General features: G+C 37.6%; 1 protein-coding gene across 1 annotated transcript in view; it reads right to left on the reverse strand.

Moving 5' to 3' along the window:
• The window catches only part of LOC139115502 (glycine receptor subunit alpha-3-like), a 57,295-nt gene that overhangs the window by 28,369 nt on the left and 6,425 nt on the right, over positions 1-22,501 (reverse strand). Inside the window, exons 3-4 of the mRNA XM_070677639.1 lie at positions 14,656-14,753; positions 6,179-6,246 (exon numbers count right to left, since the gene is read on the reverse strand). Coding sequence (XP_070533740.1) covers positions 6,179-6,246; positions 14,656-14,753 — 166 coding nt within the window. The remainder of the gene's footprint in view (positions 1-6,178; positions 6,247-14,655; positions 14,754-22,501) is intronic.

Consider the following 22,501-nt stretch of genomic DNA (forward strand, 5'->3'; position numbering starts at 1 on the left):
TACATTGGGTGTATCGGAAGAAAATAGCACTGAGCGTTTAAATTGAATTTTCCGAAAACGATCATATGTTCGCATAATCATTATATCCTAATTGTCCCTTCAGGGGCATTCAGAAAGAGCACTTCGATAAATTTATGTTTTATGGATGTTCTCGTTCAAAAATAAGAGAGAAAATTTGCGCGTTTAAACCACGGACAGGAGAACAAGGAATTTTTTTCTACTTGTCTGTGTTTAAACATGAGAATGCGCCGTATTGCATCAACTCCGTCTGCCGTAGGCTTGCTCGACACACAGGCGCCTTGAAAGAACCAATGGCTATGAGCTGTATGATAACATTTTTCGTAATTTTTGTTCCATAAAAAAGGTAATATGTACTACTCTTCTTCCAAAGTATGCGTTTCCCAAACAGCAAATTTTAACACAAGACACTGACTAAGGTATTTTTATGTGTTGACAAGGTGACGGCTATAGGCATGCATTTTAACATGACTTTGGAAGTAGCTATCAACGTTTTTACAAAGAGAATAAAATAACAGAAACTCAATCGAAAACGTCATTGAACTTGGTGAATGCTTGACACTTAGTGTTAATGCAGGACAACACTAACAAGATAAATGTTCCCGTATCCCCTATCTGAATATAAATCTCAATAATTAAAGATGAGTTTTCATGTTATCCATTTTTGGTTGTCCATTAGGTATTATTATTCTAATAGGCTGTGGATGAACGCCATTTCGATTTCTAGCCATCGACAAATGACTCTGCAAGAGATTGCGTTATTTCCCTTTGGAATTCACAAAACGACACTTGTATCGTTAATAAGTTCCTCGTCGGTTGTACAACTCAGGTAATTGCTTGCTATTATGTTACTGAATGTCCGTGTAAAACGTGAGCAGATATCAAATATCTAACTGAGCTCAACTACTGAGGCGGATGTCTGTGTGTTGTATCGGTATATTTGTTGATGAAATAGATCAGTAACTGGTTTATTCTGAATCTGTTGAGAGACAGACAGACAGACAGACAGACAGACAGACAGACAGACAGACAGAGAGAGAGAGAGAGAGAGAGAGAGAGAGAGAGAGAGAGAGAGAGACAGACAGACAGACAGACAGACAGACAGACAGACAGACAGACACAGACAGATAGACAGACAGACAGAGACAGAGACAGACAGTGACAGCGACAGACAGAGGGACAGATACAGAGAGACAGAGAGGCAGACAGAGGGAGAGAGGTAGAGAGACAGACAGAGAGACAGAGAGATAGACAGAGAGACATAGAGGCAGACAGAGGGAGAGAGGCAGAGAGACAGAGAGATAGACAGAGAGACAGACAGAGGGAGAGAGGCAGAGAGACAAAGACAGACAGACAGACAGAGAAAGACAGACAGACAGACAGACAGAGAGACAGACAGAGACAGAAAAACAGACAGACAGACAGACACCTCAGTCGGACAGACAAACAGAAAAAGACAGAAAGAAACAATCAGAGACAAACATATTAACAGAAAAACATACAGCGAGACCACTCAATTATGCAGAGCTGTGACGTATCAATTGCTGTTCCTTTCTCACTATGCCACCCCGTTACCAGACTGTGGCGTAAAAGAGAAAGACTCTTCTCTATCTAACTTTGAAGAGGACAGCTACTCTTACGGCGTGCGACAGTCCTCAATCAATGGCTTTCGCATCAGTGCTTGTTGACATTGACTGTATATCTAATTTTACTCCTGTGCTCAGAGATAAAACTGATAATAACCTGGGTTTTCTTTGAATTCCAGTTTCAGAGGGTTTGTCTCGTGGAATATGTTATGCAATGACTTTGTATGTAAATTCGGTATATCTCACAAAAAATGGTACCGTAATAATGGTTGGAAAGGTCCTATCAGACGTTAGAAATTACGTGTATAGGGTCATCAGTTTGTGTTAAAATGCCCTTTTCCCTAATGCTGTCTTATTACTTGAGAAAAGGAAATTGAGGAGCAGTCCTCATGGCGCCTCCGATTATCTTGTTTAATCGAATGACTGTGTTCCTATAATGGTCACAAAATGCTAAAGTGTGCGGTGCAAAACAGTATGTGCGCGCGCATGTATTAACGAATGTCATCGAAGCTTTGCGCTGCCTATTGAAAGGCTTGGAAGATGTGCAGTTTCCTAATAAAATCAAGGCGGTATTAAAGGTATACAGTCACCTGTAATCTAAATATGCCCATGTATGGTCAAAGGGGCGTTCCTTGGTATTCAAAATGCCCATGTGAGGGCGCTGTTTTAAAGAGCGGACACCCGCCTAAAAACTGTGATTGGTTAGATTTTCTCTTTCCATGGTAACTGTGGTAAAATTGGAACAGGTGACAGTATACCTTTAACGTTAGGTCACAACGACATACTTGTGAAGCATTTTCAGCAGTCACGATTACAAGTACAGTTAAATGTTAAACGTTCTCGAACGCACTTATAGGGTATCTCCATTCGGTAAGAATAACCTTTACAGCGCATTAAAGATTTAATTTACAAACAGAAGTCCCGCGGAATAAAATGTGGAAAGCTCATTTTGACATTTTCACCGTTGCATGCGTATGCTGTTTTGCTGAGGGGCGAGGCAACTCTGATATTTGACTGGTTCATTGAGTAAGACGAAGAGTTTCGAGAAGGTCGCTTTATAATAAATAATCAAAAATTGGACTTCTCAAGATTATCTCGAGTTCGACTGAATTATAACTCTAAATGTGCATTGTGTTGATCCCAGGGGGAACTCTTTTATTCAGCTACTTTGGCATTCACCCGTGATAACGTACAAACTTCATTACGGAGGAAGTAAAAAAAATGTTTTTACGTAATTTATCATTATTATTTTATTCAGTGAAAAAGGCATAACCCATACACTGTCAAAATTTCTAATGCCGATAAATGATCTGATTATCGTAGAGATGCGCGAAACAAACGTTGCAACATTCAGGAATATAATGGACAAATGGTTAAGGTAGTATGCGCCTCGAAAATGAATGACAAACTTTTGCTCAAACTTTCCTCCAGCAAACTTGCAACCGATCTCTTTTCAAAATGAACAGTAAAAAACAGGGGTCCCCGTGCAAATTTTGGTACCAGAGAAACCAAATACTCAATATCTACCGGTGTTTTTGAAATTCAACATGACCGCCATCCCTGTGTCATTTCTATGGGGGAAATAAAGTTTCCCAACGACAGGTCCTAAGGATATTGTAAAAGTTGAGAGTTCGAATATCTGTCCCCGAGGTGCGTTGTACCTTAACCCCCAAAACATGTACTTTTGTAACAGGAAATTAAAATACCAACACAAAGACCAGCGCAAATTAAACGTTGATATATACTATATACTAGTTTTCTCGGTAAAACAGGCCTGAACTTTATGTAACTTTCGTAACGAGAAAGGGATTGTGGGAATGGTTGCTTAAAAATCTATTACGCCATGGAGAAGAATCTTATTGTATAAGATTATCTCCACTTAAGGTAGCATGCGCCCTGGGAACTGATATTTGGAATATCAAAATCTTGCAATACTTTTCTCATCTACCATTTGTGGGGCTCATTTTAAAGCTTTGGGAGTAAGAATATTTTCACCGTTGTAGTTTTTCGAAAATTTTATTTTTCCCGTCAGAGTTGTTACATGAATAACGGCCATTCTGAATTTCAAATATCTGTAAATCTTAGGGTAATTATTTCTCTACAGTTCCAAAATTCGCACGGTGACCCCTGATTTTTATTCTTGACTCGATAGGAGAATGGTTGAAAGTTTCACTGAGGAAAGTTTAAGGCTCTCACTTTCGAGAAGCAATCATACGGCTTCCCCTTGCCACTATGTACATGTATGACTCGGGCATTGATAATTAACGGTAAACTATTCACATACTTATGGATTTGTTTAGTTTACGTTAACAATCCGAAAAAAATGACGTCTTCTCCTTGACTTCATACCTAACATTCACTCCAATACGCTGGTTGGATTGTTGAAATATTTGCTGTTCTGAGGCGGTGCAAAATGTGACTATAGCTTAGCAGCAGATAACAAGAAATAATTATTTCGCATATTCTCATTTAATTTACGATGTATCCCGATGGAAATATAGACTTTATGAAGGCGATAATTTCACGTAATGCAGAACGGGCCTCGGGGACAGATATTCGGACTTTCAAATTTAATTCTACAATTCTTTTCTGAATGGTCACTTGTGGGGGCTCATTGTAAAGCTCTTGGAGAAAGAAAAACTTTCACCATCAGTTTTCGAAAATCCCAAATGTTATTTGTTTCTCCATAAAGTTAATACAAGGATGGCGGCCATTTTGAATTTTAAATATCTCAAAATGTTGGGTAATTTGTTTCGCTAGTTCCAAACTTTGCACAGTGACCCCTGATTTGTATTTTTGATTTGGTGAGAGAATGGTCGAAAGTTTCATTGAGGAAAGTTTGAGCAAAAGTTTAAGTCTTTCACCTTCGAGGCGCGAACTACCATAGCGAATCCAAAATTACGGTCGTGGTTCATCGGTGAAGTAAAGAGAGTTAAAAGCGAGTTCTAGACGTTTCTGATGCATTGTCTGTTGAAGTTTCCTTCGGTCGCTGAGCCATTCAAGCCAGAAATTATCACCAAGATTCATGAAAACTTAATGATGATAAACAGATTGATTTTAAGCTAGTTAAATCCTCGTCTAGAAAATGTCCCACGAGGTTTCCCTCATAACGTCCTCATCTTAGCTGTTAATCTTATAAACAATAGCAGGAGTCGTTGTCAGACCGTTGATATCAAAGTGAAACAAGAATAAAGTGCCTTCGATTAAAGAGACATGTAAAAAGCTGTAACTTTTGAGAAAATTTTCATTATTTATTTTGTGCAAGAAAAGTGTGTTTTACTCAAATTTCAATATCTAAAATTGCATTTTTATCGCAAATCTAATATTTGTCCCTAAAGTATATTGTAACCTTAGTATACGCCTTACCAGCACATCGCATTGTCAACAATACCAAAAATTATCGTGCACGAATGAATTTCATTTCTGAGTAAATATTCCTTTTTAAACAACGACATTTGACGCACCCTGTATACAACAGTTTATATAATAGTTATTTCAAATCTGTTATTTAGATTAGAATAAGAATCCGCAAAAATTTGCAAAAGAAACAAAAGTCACCTTCAAAAAGTTTTTATTAATTTTTCTGAATATATATATATATATATATATATATATATATATATATATATATATATATATATATATATATATATATGCGTCGTCTGCAATCTAAACGAGTGACGGCAGATATTTCTCTTCAGACAGACAGATGGAAAGCTAACACAGTCTGTTTCTCTCGGCCTTCGATCTCGTGGAGCAGACTATTTTGGGGTGACCCAGGTCCGTAGGGAAAACAGAACATATGCTATTTCTGAAATATTACTGGTCGGTATGTGTTGAATTGTAACATTCCATTTTCATTTTCACACTGAATGCTGAGAAATTCTCTGTTATCGCTCATCTCGGTTGCAAACGATACGTCCGCCTTCGTTTAATATGTGTACTATATAATGTGCGCATGCGCGTAGCTCGATCTTCCAAAATCGAGTTGGCCTTGCCCGAACTGTTACCCGGTCAGTTAACAGTTCTAAATCTGTAAACAAGACGAACATTTCTTATTTCATTTAGCACTACCGAAATTGCACCAAAATGATGAATTACACATGACCGCACATTTGAGTGTACAGATAGCCGAGAAATAAAAAAGAACAATGCTGCCTCATGACTGTTTTCAACGCTTGCGCAGTACAAGTGGGACTGAAACCTTCTTTAAAGTGAGCTGTTAAAAAGAGATGGGGGGGGGGGGGTGGGGAAGGAAAACTCTACGCGGAAACAAGCGATGAGATGGCAAGTTCATCGATCATACATGTGTAGATGTGAAATCGTCGAGGAGCGGTATCCCAACATCACCAATTTGTTTTCACCGTGCACATATCATAAAAAATGTAGGCTCACTTAATCTTAACTTGACAGTAATAATAATCACTCGATTTTGCAGAAATTCTATTTTTCATAAAGTTTCTCCAGGGATTATGATATTTAATCACCACATAAGATACGTGATCGGGAACAAAGTGACAATCAATATATTTTCAGACGCTGTTCGTGGAGATAAAATATGATATGCCCCTCACCATATCATCTTCTTTAATTGAATGGATGCTATTGATAAAAATATCACAGGTCACGTTAGTCGGGGGACCTGAAATAGAAAAAAAACAACTCGAAGTTATTATATTTTGTAGGGGCTGAGGTTGAAGGAGAAATATGGTTGAATGTCAATGAATCGTTGACGATTTTATAATGCTGGTTTGTCATGTTGTTTTTATTTACACGCTCAAGTTCATTGTAGTTGACTAGGTAGTTTTCATCTGTTTCAGTCACCTTTTCTCCGGTTAGCATGCGATTTGTTTATTTTGACGAATCGTCACCTGGTGAATAAATGAGCATCACGCTACAAATGGACCCATGGTAGAAAACAGATTTGTGCTTTTACACCGATTCAATATTGGCAATGCGGAACAATGACACTCAAAGACTGAGTGCCACACAAAACCTTTCATCCGTTCAAAGTTATTCTGACAAATGCATTCCACTACATGTAGCCTCTATTCCCCCCCCCCCCACCCCCTTCCTTCGGTATATGATATATTTTGTAGCTTGTTGGTAGAGATTCGATGTGGTCAAATTCCTCTGTTAGGTCCGCGCCCCCTAACCCCCTTCCCCTCCCGTGGAAAACAATGATAGGTGCATAAGCAATCCGAAACATCCTGGTCCCAGTATTGCTCAGCTCAAGAAAGTACATTTGTGAGGTGCATTTGCCAGTGTTATTGATGTCGATTGAATTTAAGTCCGCTTAATGGACATCGATACTGAATACACTGCCCGGCAAAATATTGGGTATGTCATTATGCCGTATTGTAATATCAAGTAAATACAGCTGAGTCACAGAACATTATTCAATATATGAAAAGCAATGTGAAGAGCTGCAAATATTTTAAAATCATAAGGCAACCACGAATTTTCATGACCCCTGTATCTGGGCTACTGCCATTGGTGAGACAGCGCTATATTTGACGTTCATTGATCAGATGTCAATACAATATTGACACATTATAACCACGCTGTGCTGGTCGTAAATTATAATAAAAGCCTAAAGGCTTATTATTTAGCTTCGAATCTTCGATTAAATGCAGCACTAAAATAATTTTGATGGTTGAAAATGAATGCCAAATCAATTGACGTACGGCTTCTGAAATTATTTAGCCTCATTGAATTTTAACTCGCTTAATTAATTATTGATATGGCTTGTCTCAATAAATGGTTTTATTGAAGTGTCTTTCTTGTTTTCCTAATAGAAATGTAGTCATCAGCGCCGTTCAGGCGGACAATTTGCACCAGAATAAAAAAGCTAAACGGCAACGCATTGAAAATCATAGAATGGAAAGTCTTGTAATTAAACACGGTGACCCCCTTTACATGGTCTGTTTGTGCCTCTTCTAGCAGTAAATGGCATGAAGATGCATACATATAAGTAGTAAAATCGCGTGTTATTTTTTGAACGGCCTGACTCGATTATGCAGGTCATGTTAGTCGTAACTATGGGACCGACCATCTTGCCCAGTTGCAATGAAACTCACGTGCGTCGCTGCACTCACCCGGCAACGTACTTCCAGTGAAATTAAAACAGGGCACTATTGCGTCTGCTTACACCCCATTTTTGGAAACACACCGGCCGAAGCAAACGGTTACGAGACACTAATTCGGGAGGGACAGGTGTTACCTGCTATGATTAATCTATGTCCACAGCGTGTTTAACCAGCATTTTGTAGTGTAGAACATTATATTATCTTTTTATTGGAAACTTGTTTTCACAGTGTGAAGCTATGGCGTTCCCACACGCAAATGTACCTTTTTAAGTTTGTGATATTTTCATCTGGGATAAAGAGATGGTGGATATACGCATTAAACACAATTACATGTATATCTGTTACATATATCAGCGAGGTGAATGAATCAGATATTGGATCATCGACTTCTAGAACTTTCATCGAAGCTTCAAAATTGAATGCCCACGAAAATCTCCATAACATATAAAACTTTCACTTGAACATCAGCTTTTAATCCGTACTCAAATAAAAAAGCTACTTGAAAAGTATTCATCTAATATGACTCACAAAGTAAACGAAAATCGCGATGGTTGCGCGATTTCAAGATTTCGAAAACATGCCCCCGATCAGGGAATGGCCTTTTGGAACAAGAAGTTGAGGGACTTTGAGTGTGTTACAACTCTTAGACAAGCTCAAAAATCAGTATGTAGTAGCCTTATCACAGATTACCCCAAAATCAATATGCCGATATTGTATACAATACTGAGCCTAGTTAGAATATGAAATCTTTAACAGATTGCAAACTAGAAAACTGCCTCTGATTAAACAAAGATGGTAATCTGCAAAAACATCTGAAATTAACTGTAAAGGCGGTCTTTACGTGAACACGGCGTGGAATTACACGGACTACAGTTTTCGGTTTATGAGTGTTTATCACGCTGACTTCGAAGGAGCAATAGAGAACTTCGAAAGCTCCTTGCTCTTTTTGCCATAGAAACACGCCATTTCATCCAGTCCCGCTGCTTACTCACCTACTTCAGATAAAGTATCATCGGCAAGCTCAACTAAACTGCATATTGGAGTAGCCTTGTCGAGGTCATTTGCTTATTAAATCAATCAACGTGCTTATTTACTTATTAATTTGACGACATAGTCTGTTGGAAAAAACTAATTGGCTCATTTATCAGGTCCATGATTCCGATGATTAAATTGACCAAATTAAGCAGATGAAGGCACAAGTGGCTGCATTATACTTGAGGAGAGTTCGATGAAGGTAACTATTTTTCTTTCAAAGTGAGCAATGACTAAAACGAGGCTGAGATGTTCCTCCGCTTGCTTCAAGCTATGAAAAAAAAACAGTATAACGAAATAAACCACGTCATTTCCTTGTTGTCTGAACGTCCAGTTTGAGTCCAGTGTTGCTTTATAATCCCCGTAAGTGTCTGGGGCGTTTCTTAATTTGAACCCCTTGTAATTTGTTAATAACAACAAAACCACGGCAGTGATGACGACTCTAAAATGAAACCGACAGGCCTACCCTTTATCGTCTAGTTCCAATAGCTATTCTAAAACTGACATATCATTATTTACCATGCATCAGCACAATTTCACCAATAAACCAAGAGCACAAGGGGTATGCATTATGTAAATGTCTTTCGATGTGCTCCATTTTTAGAGGAACAAGGAATATATTTTCGAAATTATTACCACGGTTCTTCAAATATAGACAAGTTTGAACAATTATGCATACAAAAAAATTACACAATGTAAGTATGTTTTTACTCTTTGTCTCGAAAGTACGAAGGGATGTAATAATTCAGATTAAGGTAACTCTCTATATGAATTATTATCTTTATTTTAATGGTATTGTCAAATTGAATCAGTCCTTTTGGAACATAGGGTAATGATCAAATTATCTTAACATTAATATTTTGATTACGTTTCAGATTCGGTTATTGGTGATCAATGTCCTTGTAAAAAGAATCAATCTACGCAGGGCGTCTAGTTATTAGCGTTGAATATGATAATATTTTACCGAATGCAATACATGAAAATAAAGTATTTGTTTACCGAACTTTGAGAGTATAAACGAATGTGGTGCCTGAAAATTAAAGGATGTAGAAAACATATGTACTACAACATGTAAATTTAATTGTTATCCGAACCGCGACGAGAAATGTGAATCGCCATCAAACGTTTTGCATTGGACGGAGGAAACACCGTGACCACAGGGCCTGCTATATATTTATAAATAATTTAACACACGCATCTATGTGAATTGGGCTTTTCGGGAAATTGGGATTTCGCGAGGTGAAAATTGTCTGATTCCTGTAACAAATCATCGCCACTGTCCCGAATATAATCGATGGATCCATGCAAATTATATTACATGGTACATTTAAATTACATTAATCTTGATTCACAACATGTTGTCGAGCACATACATCACTGTGGCTTAACAATTCTACCGAACAGTTTGTTCTATACTCCCATTGACTACAAATCGATTGTGATGTAAGTCTGTTGCGCCTGTATCCTTAACTTACCTCGCTATGTTATCAGCTTTAAACGGGGAAATGGGAACCGTTGATTATTAAAAAGAATGATGATAATCTATAAAATTATTCCACCCCTAGCTTGCAAGCGCCGATTCATCCCTTACAATGTTGGCGCAATATTTAAAAGAAACGGTCCATGCGTGGTAAATATATGTACCCACTCTCCACTTTGTTGCTTGATACTGACAACGACAAGCTGTGCAGTTGATGGAATATTTGGCCAGTGCATGAGTTCCAGAATTGGTTAATTTATAAGGCAATTAAGACAATCTACGAACGGTTTTAGACGTTCCATGTTGAAATTGTATAGATGGCGAATCAGCGATGCATGGTTATTTTTTCGGGGTTTGAGACATACATGCAATCTATTCAAAATTCTAATTAAATTTGAACTAATTATATCGCTTATGTACATTTAAACTCTAGTGTCCACGTTGAGTTGCCTCTACACTCCCCCATTAGGAATGGCAATCCACAGCCAATATTTAAGCCTTTTCATTCTTCTTTGAGTCCATGTTTCAGCCTCTATACCAATGTCCAGACACATTTCACACTATAGTCTGACGACACTGTACCGTGATCTGGCTGGTTCTTGGTGGTATTTCACTCCAAAATACAAACAACATCACACTTCTTTCACTGTTACTCGTTTGTGGGTATGGCTTGCATTATTGGTAAAAAAATCCATATGTTTCGAAATCAGATGTTCTCAGACTGACAGAATTATAACCTATGAATCTTTGTACAGGTTTTGATCAAGGAACCATATGGCAGTGTTTAAGGTCAAATAGAAGTGTTATATCAATGACACTGCACATTCGCATAATTAGAATTTTTATTCTAATAATTAGTGGTGCAAATCTGGATTGATGTGAGCATACGTTGATGTAACCATAGGCGGCCCAAAAACTATTACTGAGTTTTTCTCAGTTTTTCTCTATCATTTTCTCTCCTTTTCTTCACATTCTGACTATCGGAGTAAATAAAATAAATGGTTATATAACCTAACCTAGCCTCTGTGACTCTTTATTTATTTATTTTACACCCCATTACAAGGACGTATATCTCTCATACACACATGTTGTAATTAATTAGTCAACACAACTAATTATGCTAATCCGTGGACTTATCAGGGATTTTATAGGTTAGTCAACATCGCGAAAGACAGGAAAGGTTACTAATATTTACATCTCTATCTTTGCAATGTTGACCAACCCTTGATAAGTCCACGGATTAGCATAATTAGTTGTGTTGACTAATTAATTACAAGATGTGTATATGAGAGATAAACGTCCTTACAATGGGATGTAAAATAAATAAAGAGTCACAGAGGCTAGGTTAGGCTATATAGTCATTTATTTTATTTACTACGATCAGTCAGAGCATGAAGAAAAGGAGAGGAACTGATAGAGAAAACTGAGAAAAACTCAATAATAAGCTCATTTATAGTGATTGGGCCGCCCATGATGTAACATGCTTTCTAGATTGAGGATACCATGTTGTAAAATTGATGAAAGTCTTTAAACATTTTTTAAATCAGCTAATTACCAATTTGTATATTTAACGAACTTTCCCAATTCGGGATGTATCTCAGGATTTACTCGACCAAAGTCGACGAAACTTGCTATTTACATTAAGATACAATGATGTAACATTACTGAAAAGCATTTAGCATTTTTATATCAGCTTATTACTAATTTGCATACTTGAATAATTTCCTAATAGGGACATATTAAGATGGGCTCGACAAAAGTTGATGGAACTTGCTATGAACATTTAAGTTATATGATAACATTAGGGAAAATCACATAGCATTATTACATTAACTGAGTACTGGTTTGCATGTTTAACGAACTTCCCTATTCAGAATATTAAACTGGAACGCCCAACTAACATTCATGAAACTTACTGCGCATAATGATGAAACTGTGATGTAGAAGTAGTGAAATACTTTTTTGCAATTTAATGTCAATTACTAGTTGTTTCCATATCTAACTAATCTTCCACAATTTGGCCCATGAAGGACTTGGCCAATTGAACATGCTGTATAAAGTGCTGATACAATGATATGGCAGCGGTGAAAGCTAGCATTTTCATTTCAACTAATCACAAATTTGTATACTAAGCGTAATTTCAATTGAAGCTATACACGACAAATATTGCTCGTGATGTTGATTGTAACAATATTAATGAAGCAATGTGGCAATAGTGTGAGAGAAAAGTGGAAATTTACAGACAAAATCGCATAGGTACCGTTAAATTTATGTCATGCATGTAAGTGTTACAGAGAGCTGAATCTCTATATACTGACAGCCTTTCCTACATCTCCACCTATCTTATAATTCGATTGATGACTTTGACCTTTATCCCATTACGTCCACACGAGTCGATATTTGATAAGTAACAGCGTGGTGAGACAAACCTGTCTCGTCTTTGAGATATCGCAGACAAACAAGAAGTCGTTGAAAACTGTCAAAGGGATACTATTGGAAACCCCGTCTTTATTAAGAAACGAGGCACGTAAATTCCGGATTTGAAAGACAGATACAAAAGTACGGGCTGGTGGATAGGCTGATCTGTAGACACATGGGGGCATTTTATGTTCATATCTGGTTGACTGTAGGGTGAGTGATCAACAGAGAAAGTCAAATAGTTATATTTTTATTAGCTTCTGTTTCAGATGACGATGAAAAATGTCTTTTTATTACCAATGCGCTACCGAAAGAGCCAATGTGCACAAAGCGTGAAGCACTACCGAAAGAGTCAATATGCACAAAGCGTGTAGCGCTACCGAAAGAGTCAATATGCACAAAGCGTGTAGCGCTACCGAAAGAGTCAATATGCACAAAGCGTGTTTTACAGGGTGGTGTTCAGTGAAAATATTACAACAAAGGGCATGTACGAAAATGAAGTATTTATTTGTCAAATTTAGCGATTATAAATAACTGTGGTACCTGTAAAATTACGGTTCTAGATAAAATGTTGGCTGCAGGTCATAAACTATCACTATGCGAACCGCGACGAGAATCCCAGATTTTACATTTTAAGGAGAAAACACAGTGAGCGGAAAGGACACGTTATAAGTTTAACACTGGATTCCCTGTGAATTGGAATTCAAGCTTTGAGGAAAGCGGGTTTTCCTTTTGTCGAAAAAATTGTCACGAATTGAGATCTGATGCTGACATCAAATCATCGCCACTGTCCTAAAGATAATCGATGGACCTTGCAAATTCTATTAAATGGTACATTTAAATTACATTAATCTTGATTCACAACACGTCGAGCACATACATCACTGTGGCTTAACAATTCTACCGAACAGTTTATTCTATACTCCCATTGACTACAAATCGATTGTGATGTAAGATTGTTGCTCCGGAATCGACTACTGACGTCGCGCTATGTTATAATAGGCTCTCTACAGGGAATAGCGAAGCATTTATTATTACGGGTAACTGATAAGATCTATGGAAATATTCAAGTTTAAGCTCCGTTTCAATCCCTTGACAACGTTGACATAGAATTACAAAAATACCAGTCCATATGTCTCCCTTTAGTTGCTTGATACTGACAATTACAAGCGTGCTTTAAGTAGATATTTACACTTGTATTATTGAATGCCATATGCGATGTTAATGGAACGTATCGAAAGTGCGTGAATTCCTAAATTGACAATTGATGGAGGCGATTAATATAGGCAATTAAGGGACGCGTGTTCCCGCTTGAATTTGTGTGGAGAGAGAGAGAGAGAGAGAGAGAGAGAGAGAGAGAGAGAGAGAGAGAGAGAGAGAGAGAGAGAGAGAGAGAGAGAGAGAGAGAGAGAGAGAGAGAGAGCTGAAGGGCTGACGGTTAAGGGATAATGGTCGGGGCTTGATATATTAACATAACTAAGCTAAGGCAAAGTTTTGAAATTCAATGTGAATTAATCTCTTTTATAAATAATTTATTCCCTTGCCTTTGGTCTCATATAAGCATCATCATATTCAGACTACAGCTAACGGGTTCTCTTCTATGGAAATCCGAGTTCATTGCCAATGTGACTGCCAACACTTTTCTGTACTTAATAAAGCCCCAGAAGCTTGTTTTTTTTTCTGAGCTGAACGATGGACCGAAAAATTGGCTCTCTGTCCATGACCTAAGCAGATGTTTATTTTTAACCGTGTTGATGTATTTTAACCGTTCTATTATAATTAAGGTCAATCAGAAGTTGAAATCCCGAGTATTTCAGTTAATGGCTTCGATCGCATAATAAAATTCGGATTTTAACAGCTCAAATGATTGTGTGTCATACAGCTGATATTTCCCATGATCCTTCGGTGACCCTTAAAAGCTGAAATTTTAAGGACTATGAAAATATTTGTAAAAATTAAAATGTAAACAAATCTAAGCATAAAAGACCATCGGGGACCTCAGGGAACCGTTGTCTATTTAAGTTGTACTTACCACGCGAGTTAGGTCTGAGGGCTCCGATTTCGAAGTTCCCCATTATTCTGCTGATTATTTCATCGTCGGCGAGGTGATCTTTATCCTCCGAGCAGTAACTGCAAACATTGAAACAAGATCCGTTAAGGTGTGCATGCCATCGAACATCAAAACCCAACACACGTCGCAGGATAAAATCATTAAGACATTAAGGGATTTAGACTTATGCATGTGACTTTTCACAAAATCATTTCAACGTCACAGTGGCAGGTGGCATGATCTTCTGGGTAAGTCATAAAAAACGCCTGCTGTGTAAGCGGAAACGAGTATTTTCAATCTAGAAACCAAGAGACATTTACATAATGTGGTACTGAATGCGCCTATGGGACTGTTTTAGTAAAACTTTTTCTGTCATCTGCTTGCGTTGACTGATTTTGAAGTCTATAGAGTAAATAAAGTTTTAACGGTCATGTTTTTGTGAAAACAAACAAGTCAACTTTTCCCAACAGAGATACCACAGGGATATCGGTCATTTTGCATTTCAAACATTAGTAAATTGCACTTAATTGGTCTCCCTGGTATATAAATTTGCTGGGGGACCCCTGCCTTTTATTTTAGATTTTTAAAGGAGAATGGTTTAAAGTTTCTATGAGGCAAGTTTGAGCAAAAGTTTGTATCTTTTACTGTCGATAAAACAACTATAAATTATAGTTACATCTTTCTAATAGGAATCATTTTCCAGGTATGATCTCAAACGTTCGTGGTAAACGTTTTTCAGTAAGAACCAAACGATTAAAACTTTTCCTAGATTAATTTCGAAACAGAAAGGGGTCAATTCCGTTTTTGCCTCTTTACATTCAAATTTCACACGCTTAAGAGAAAAGATTTTTATTCTTTATTTCGGAAGGGAAGGTGTTTAAAGGTATACTGTCATCTGTTCCAACTTTGCCACGGTTACTATGGAAAGAGAAAATCTAACCAATCACAGATTTTAAGCGGGCCCGCTTTTTAAAAACAGCGCCCTCTCATGGGCATTTTGAATACCAAGGAACGCCCCTTTGACCATATACGGGCATATTTAGATTACAGGTGACTGTATACCTTTCAATGTATCTCAAAGTCCGAGCAAAAGTTTAAATCTCTCAGTTTTGAAGCGCAAACTTCCTTAACAATGTCACCTTGCTGAGAGAGCGCAAGTCAGAAACGATCCTGAGATTTCTAGCGTCTATTGCAAAGATCTGTGCTTTTCAGTTTGAAAGTCCATACATATATTGTTTACTTTACAAAACTATGAACATAACTGAAGTTTATATCTATTCTATTACTGTTTAGTTGCAATTATGCGCTATTCTATGAAAATATTCATAAAAGGACAAATGGCTTGTGTTTTTATTGTATTTCGAAATTTATATCAAGCAGACAAAGTTATTGAAGAAGGAGTTTGTATGTTGGTGTATAGACTTGCTCCAAGTCTGTGGGCATACAAGTATCAAAACATATAATAAATTGAAGGACTAAACATTAGCAGACCGACGCGCTAATGGTAGGATGTTGCGTAGATCGTGGGGTGCACGCCTTGCTCACAGCTAGTAACTCAGCTGCTGAGAAAAGCCAAGCGACTTGTGGCCAGTCTAGTTGGTGTACTGAAAATAGGAAAGGGATTTAACAGACTTTGACTGAGTATGAGTTATGTACAGTGTCACGTATAAAAGGTCTCTTGGATGGAACAAATACAGCTGTTACTATGAACAATGGCAACCACAAGAACACGTCGTTTGTTATCTACATAAACAATTTCTCCCTAATGTAGCTGGCGTTACGGCTCCAAGGGACGGTTATAGTGTGCATTGTGATAAGTCAGTCACGTTTTGTAAGAAACTTCCATGTCCTCGGCCCAAGAACAATTTGTCACGAAGATAACGGGAGACCTATTTTATATCCCTGGATACTTAGTTTTGAGGGGACCTCAGAGGGACAACTCGCTAACTCATATCATGGAGCCTCCATGCTCATATCATTGACCCTGAAGCGAGACCAACTCGCTTCAGGTGTTATGTTAAATGTTTACTACAAATCAAACATTTGAGACGTATATTTTTCGCTTTTTCTTTACTAGTAAAAGCGTTAATAATCAAACATCTCCCGGTGAATTTCTGGTGAAATTCCAATCTCGGGAGACAGGTGATTTAATAAAGGTGCGTCTTCTTGTGCAGATTGACGGAAAAAGCGGTAAAGTCACGTGACCTTCCCCAGCCTGGAAAATGGCCAACTTGGAAATACATCATATTTAAACATTGAACAGCATCGATGCATGCACTGAACCGAGCCTTGTATTCAGATTTGAATCGTTATTTATGAAATGTGAATACTTAATCGTGTAAAGCATACTTTGATGTCCCTTAGTTTGCTCGTCTCTCGGGAAAGTTCGAAACATATTCAGCCTCGTGGCTCTTATGCCAAATATAGCCAATATTCGTGGCTGTCCCATGGATATAATAAATTTTCATGGTTACGCATTTCAAGCCTATTTCGATATGCGTAAACGGAATCAAAGCGTGAACAGGTCATCTTGTCCTTGTAAACCATTCAAAAACATGTTGTGTTGCCGTAATCCAAATTCTAAGCGTGTGCCCTGAGAAGATTCAATCAGTTGCATCGTAATTTTAGGCTTAATAATTTCCGGTAATTTAAAAGTTTCTGTGATATTTGGAAGGTTAACTGGTGAATAGACAGGGCGACACATGATGCTAACTGAATCATTTACACAGCCGGCTAACGTCAATGCCGATTACATTTCCCTATCTGTGCAAAAAATATCTGAAAAGTGAGTCTGCATTAAAAATTTGAGCGTTTGGCGCCATTTCAAATGTGCAAAGTATAGAAAACCTATAACAAAAGAATAACCACACAAGTAATTCACCAGTAAATTTACTTATTGTGTGCTTGCAAATTGCGGCACAAGAATTGAAACGAGAAACTCTATAAAGCGGACGGGGCGCTGAAAGATATTGCCTCATTATTGTCATGTGGACACGTCTATCTTCCTGTATCGTCTGTCTTTCTCCGTCCGACTCTCTCTCTCTCTCTCTCTCTCTCTCTCTCTCTCTCTCTCTCTCTCTCTCTCTCTCTCTCTCTCTCTCTCTCTCTCTCTGGGATGGGATGGGAGGAGGTAGGCTCTAAACCCCGGTGTGCCCAGGTGTAACCCCGGACAGTTCGAATTCAGAAGCGAAATTCTACAATTTCCCATTAAATCTGGGGTCAAATTTTCACGGTTTGGCCCTTAAATACTACAAATGCTCTATTTCATGTTCAGGAACGTGACCTACAACTGACAATCAGCAATCCATACAGTCTACAGCTGCTCACCTTGCAAATGCAGTGTGTGGAACGAATATATCATGCATGTGATTGATACATGCTCATAGGGTCACTGCCTATTCAGTTTGTTACGTGTTTTGCTCCGTTAGGCGTACAACGGCACAGTGCGTAGGTCTGTGACAATTCAGGTCTTGTTTTATCTATGACAGCTAAACTGCAGAATAGTTATTACCCGAAGGTAGAATGCTCCTTGGAGACATGACTCTCAAACGTTTAAAACATTATTTTGCAATTGGCTTCCTATTTATGGGGCCCATTTTGAGAATTACGGAGTAAAGAAAGTTTTCCCATCATGCTGAGTTTTGTGAAAATCGGGAATTTTATTTTCCCCTATAGAGATGACAGAGGGATGGCGGCCATTTTGAATTTCAAATATCGGTAAATATTTGGTAAATTGTTTCTCTAGTGGCAAAATTTGCACGGCGACCACCGAATTTTATTCTTAATTTTAAAAGGGGAATGGTTGAAACTTAATTTTGAGAAATGTTTGGGCAAAGTATAAGTCTTTCATTTTTCCAAATGTACTTTATCATTGTCTTAGGGGGTTACATGTATTTTTTGTGTTTATTCCCCAAGAAAGGCCCCCTAAAACATGTACATATATTTATGACATGGAGGACATGGCCTACTTTCTCCAGACGGGCGTTATCTCATGCGCTCTTCAAATCCGTTTTAGATGTTATCCTATACCTTCCTTCGGTGTTTTTTAAAGAATGACTATAGTCCCGAAATAATTGGGCCTCGAGACATCCCCATTTCAAGTAGCTATAAAGCCTGCAGGTCGTACCTTATCCGGTAACGGAAGTATTCTTGATATTATAGATATCAGACTAATTCCGTGAGCAGTTGTCAAGGTCCCTATTGATGGCATACAAATGTATAGGGGATATCAATAATCTCGAAGAGGTAATATCGAAGGCATCGACGAAATCTCTAATTAATAAATCAAAAAATTGCATCTGCGAACTATTGAGGAATTAACTGTAGTAGACAAAACCAGGAAAATATGATGGAAATCGAAATTTAAATCCTCAGATGCCAATATGTTTCCTACTCTGATTATGATGACCATCAAAAGGCTGCGAATTGACGTCGCACGACTCAGCTTTAAGAGTGAGAATTTTGAGTTGGTAAGCTGAATGAATTGAAAGTAACTGTATCAAAGAACATAGAAACGTCGTATAGGGAAGTGCGTTGGCATCTTGGACCATTTCATATCCATGTATGTTTCACTGATCTGTGCACTGTGGTTTATTTTACATACATGTAGGTTCACAGATAAACTATTGACCTCGCCGTTTCTACTTCTTTGTCATTTTCATTTCGGCTAAATTTATTGTTGTTTGCCATCATATGTTGGGCGTGCTTTCCACACAAGCTGGTATTAAAAGACGCTTTTCATGTTTTTACGGTGGAACACAATCGTAAATTCTCGCTTTTGCTGAATGTCTTTTGCCCTCTTGGATTTAGCGTTTCGTTTTTAGCTCTGCGCACTTACACTGTGTCGTGTTTCCATACCTTTTCACACTCTTGTTTCGCGTTAAGGTAGTATGCACCTCGAAAATGAAAGACCTGAACTTTTGCTCAAACTTTTCTGAATGAAACCTACAACCATTCTCTCACCAATTCAACAATAAAAACCGGGGTCACAGTGCAAAGTTTGGAACTAGCGAAACAAATTACCCGATATTTGAAATTCAAAATGGCCGCCATTCTTGTGTTGACTCTATGGATAAAAAAAAAATTATTTTGGAGTTTTAAAAAACTAAGCCGGTGAGAGTCTTTCTTTCTCCGAGAGCTTTAAAATGAGCCCCCACAAGTGGAAGATCAAAGAAGAATTGTAGAAATTTGAGAGGCCGACAATCTGTCCCCGAGGCGCGTTCTACCTTAAGTATATGGCTATTACATAGTGTGAGTACCGTATTTTGCGTTCGCTCTCTTTGAAGAACAGTCTCTTGGGAGCATCATACCAGTATAAATAATGTGAAATAAATAAATCATAAAAGTTGATACCGATCTATCCTTGATATGATTGTTACTAGCAGCATTTATACGGCTGTCTGCAACAGCTATGCATAAATAGTTTGCCTACGAAACATTTAAGGTAGTATGCGCCTCAAAAGTGAAAGACTTAAAATTTACTCAAACTTTCCCCGATGAAATTTTCAACCATTCTCTTACCAAATCAAGAATAAAACTCAGGGGTCGCCTTGCTAAGTTTAGTACTAGAGAAACACATTGGGCGCTTTAAATAAAATTCTTTGTTTGCCGTCCGCGTGCTGCAAGGTTTTCAGAGAAAGTTAAGAAAGCACAATGTTCACACTATTACGAATAAAAATATTATTTTTCCAAAAGAAACCAAACAAAAAATGAGCTTATGTTAATACACTTGTGTTTTTGTCTGAGTTTGTTTTTTCGCCTAGCTGGCTGGTAGGTTTTCAAAAATCCAAAGACGGCAAACAAAGAATTTTCTATAAATGGTCTCGCCTAACATTTACCTACATTTGAAATTCAACAAGGCCGCCGTCCCTGTGTTAACTCTATGGGAAAAATTAAATTACAGATTTTTCGAAAAACTAAAAAATGTTTTCCTACTCAAAGAGCTCTAAATGAGCCCCAACAATTTGTAGATCAGAAAAAATTGTGGAATTTTGAGAGTCCGATTATCTGTCCCCGAGGCGCATTCTACCCTAAATGAAATTACCTGGCAAATTCCGAAGTTCTTTGATTCAGTCTGACAATATAACGCTTTATTTATCAGGTATAAGCTTCCAAGCCAATCTGCCGGCGCTATCAGTCTTCCATTTTTTATTTAAGATATCAATCAAGCATCGACAAAGAGACACGCCGCCGCGCTTTTTTCATTTTCCGATATCGTGACGTTTTAATTTTTTATGTATGCTGGGCGCCAGAACAGACATTTTGTCTATAGGCATCTTTGTCAGGCCTGGCCTATTCGCTTTCCCGTTTTTCTTCAGTTCACTGCATTTTCGTTTAATATATCATCTTTGACGATAATTAATATCTGCGAGCATAAATGAGATTTTAACAATGCAATTAACTTAACTCAATACCACACGTTTTGATTAGTCGCTTTTGCTGTAACAAAGCATGTTTTAATTGCATTCCTTGTGAATAGCTTTATAACACAATGAATATATGTACACACTATTACCGACAAAACTAACATATTCTCCGAATAAACAATACAGAAATTGTCCATTGGGAATTTTTTCTTGTTTGCCTTTACCCACCGCTGTATTCTGTCAGTGACAATTTCCTTATCATACGAATATTTCCGTTCCACAGGAAAAAGAAATGTTCTGATCGCCTAATATTTAATTTTGTCAGTGTTCTTATGTTCTCATCGTCCATTGTTGTAGCAATATGAAAAAAATGTCTGCTAATTAGCGTCGATGAAAGGAAAACATAGTGTGTACTGTTTTCGAGGGGCATTTGGGTTATTTTCAAAAGCTCTTACTTGAGATTATCTGTGACCTAATGATTGTACGAAGTTGATATTTCTATCAGTATCATATTTCTAGCATTTCTTATCAGAATTTATAATGTCGAATGTCATATTGTATTTTTGTCATCTTTACGGAAACAAAATACATATTTATTTTTGCTGCATTTCGGTGACTAATTTCATAAGAGAATGGGAAAAAATTGTAACTTTTTATCGACAGAAGCAAAATAATGATAATTCGGGTGTCATACAGTATTGCATTCTTGTACTGAGTTTTGCACATTTTATCCAGAGTACGTATTTTCAGTTCAATCTGGCCGTTCAAGTTCTTAGAGTTCAGACCGAAATTCAAGGACATCGCAAGCTTGTTGGTTGTGTTGGCTTTCCCGTGGACACACCGCGCTCCCTACAAAGAGAAACATATGACACCCCTGGTAATTACCTACAATGCATTTCAAAGAGCACATTTAGTTTTTGTTTTGGTTACGATGAGTTTAAATCGAACAGGGCGTTTCCCATGTAGTGCATAAATGCATTGCTTCCCCGGTTAGTTTCGAGTTTATATTGCCATGAAAAAGTGTTGCTCTTCAAAATAATACTTAGCATGTAGGTTGTTGTAATGGTGTATTGGATACGTGAGAAAGAAGCGGGTCTATTAACCATGCTGTGAAATTTCATCGAAAGTTGAACACTGTTTAAAGGGACATTGCATCAAAGTTTTGATTATTTTTTCATTATTTTTGCTTTGTATATCAACTGTGAGTTATTATTCCACTCTCAAAGAAAAACTCACTGTTCAGCTTGTCAAAATGGTATATGTGGAAAGTGCACTGCAATTGTATACATTCGGCTTTAAGGTATAGCTACATACAAAATAGGCACTTTCAGATTTTTATTTTTTTTCTCAGTTATAGAAGTCCCAAACACCAATAAAGTATTATATTTTCTGAAAGCTCTGATATTGTGAAATCTGACCATGCACAGTACACAGTCGGTTTTTTTTTGCATAATAGTCACGTG

The sequence above is a fragment of the Ptychodera flava genome, chromosome 17, assembly GCF_041260155.1.
Source record: "Ptychodera flava strain L36383 chromosome 17, AS_Pfla_20210202, whole genome shotgun sequence".
In the NCBI taxonomy this organism is placed as follows: domain Eukaryota; kingdom Metazoa; phylum Hemichordata; class Enteropneusta; family Ptychoderidae; genus Ptychodera; species Ptychodera flava.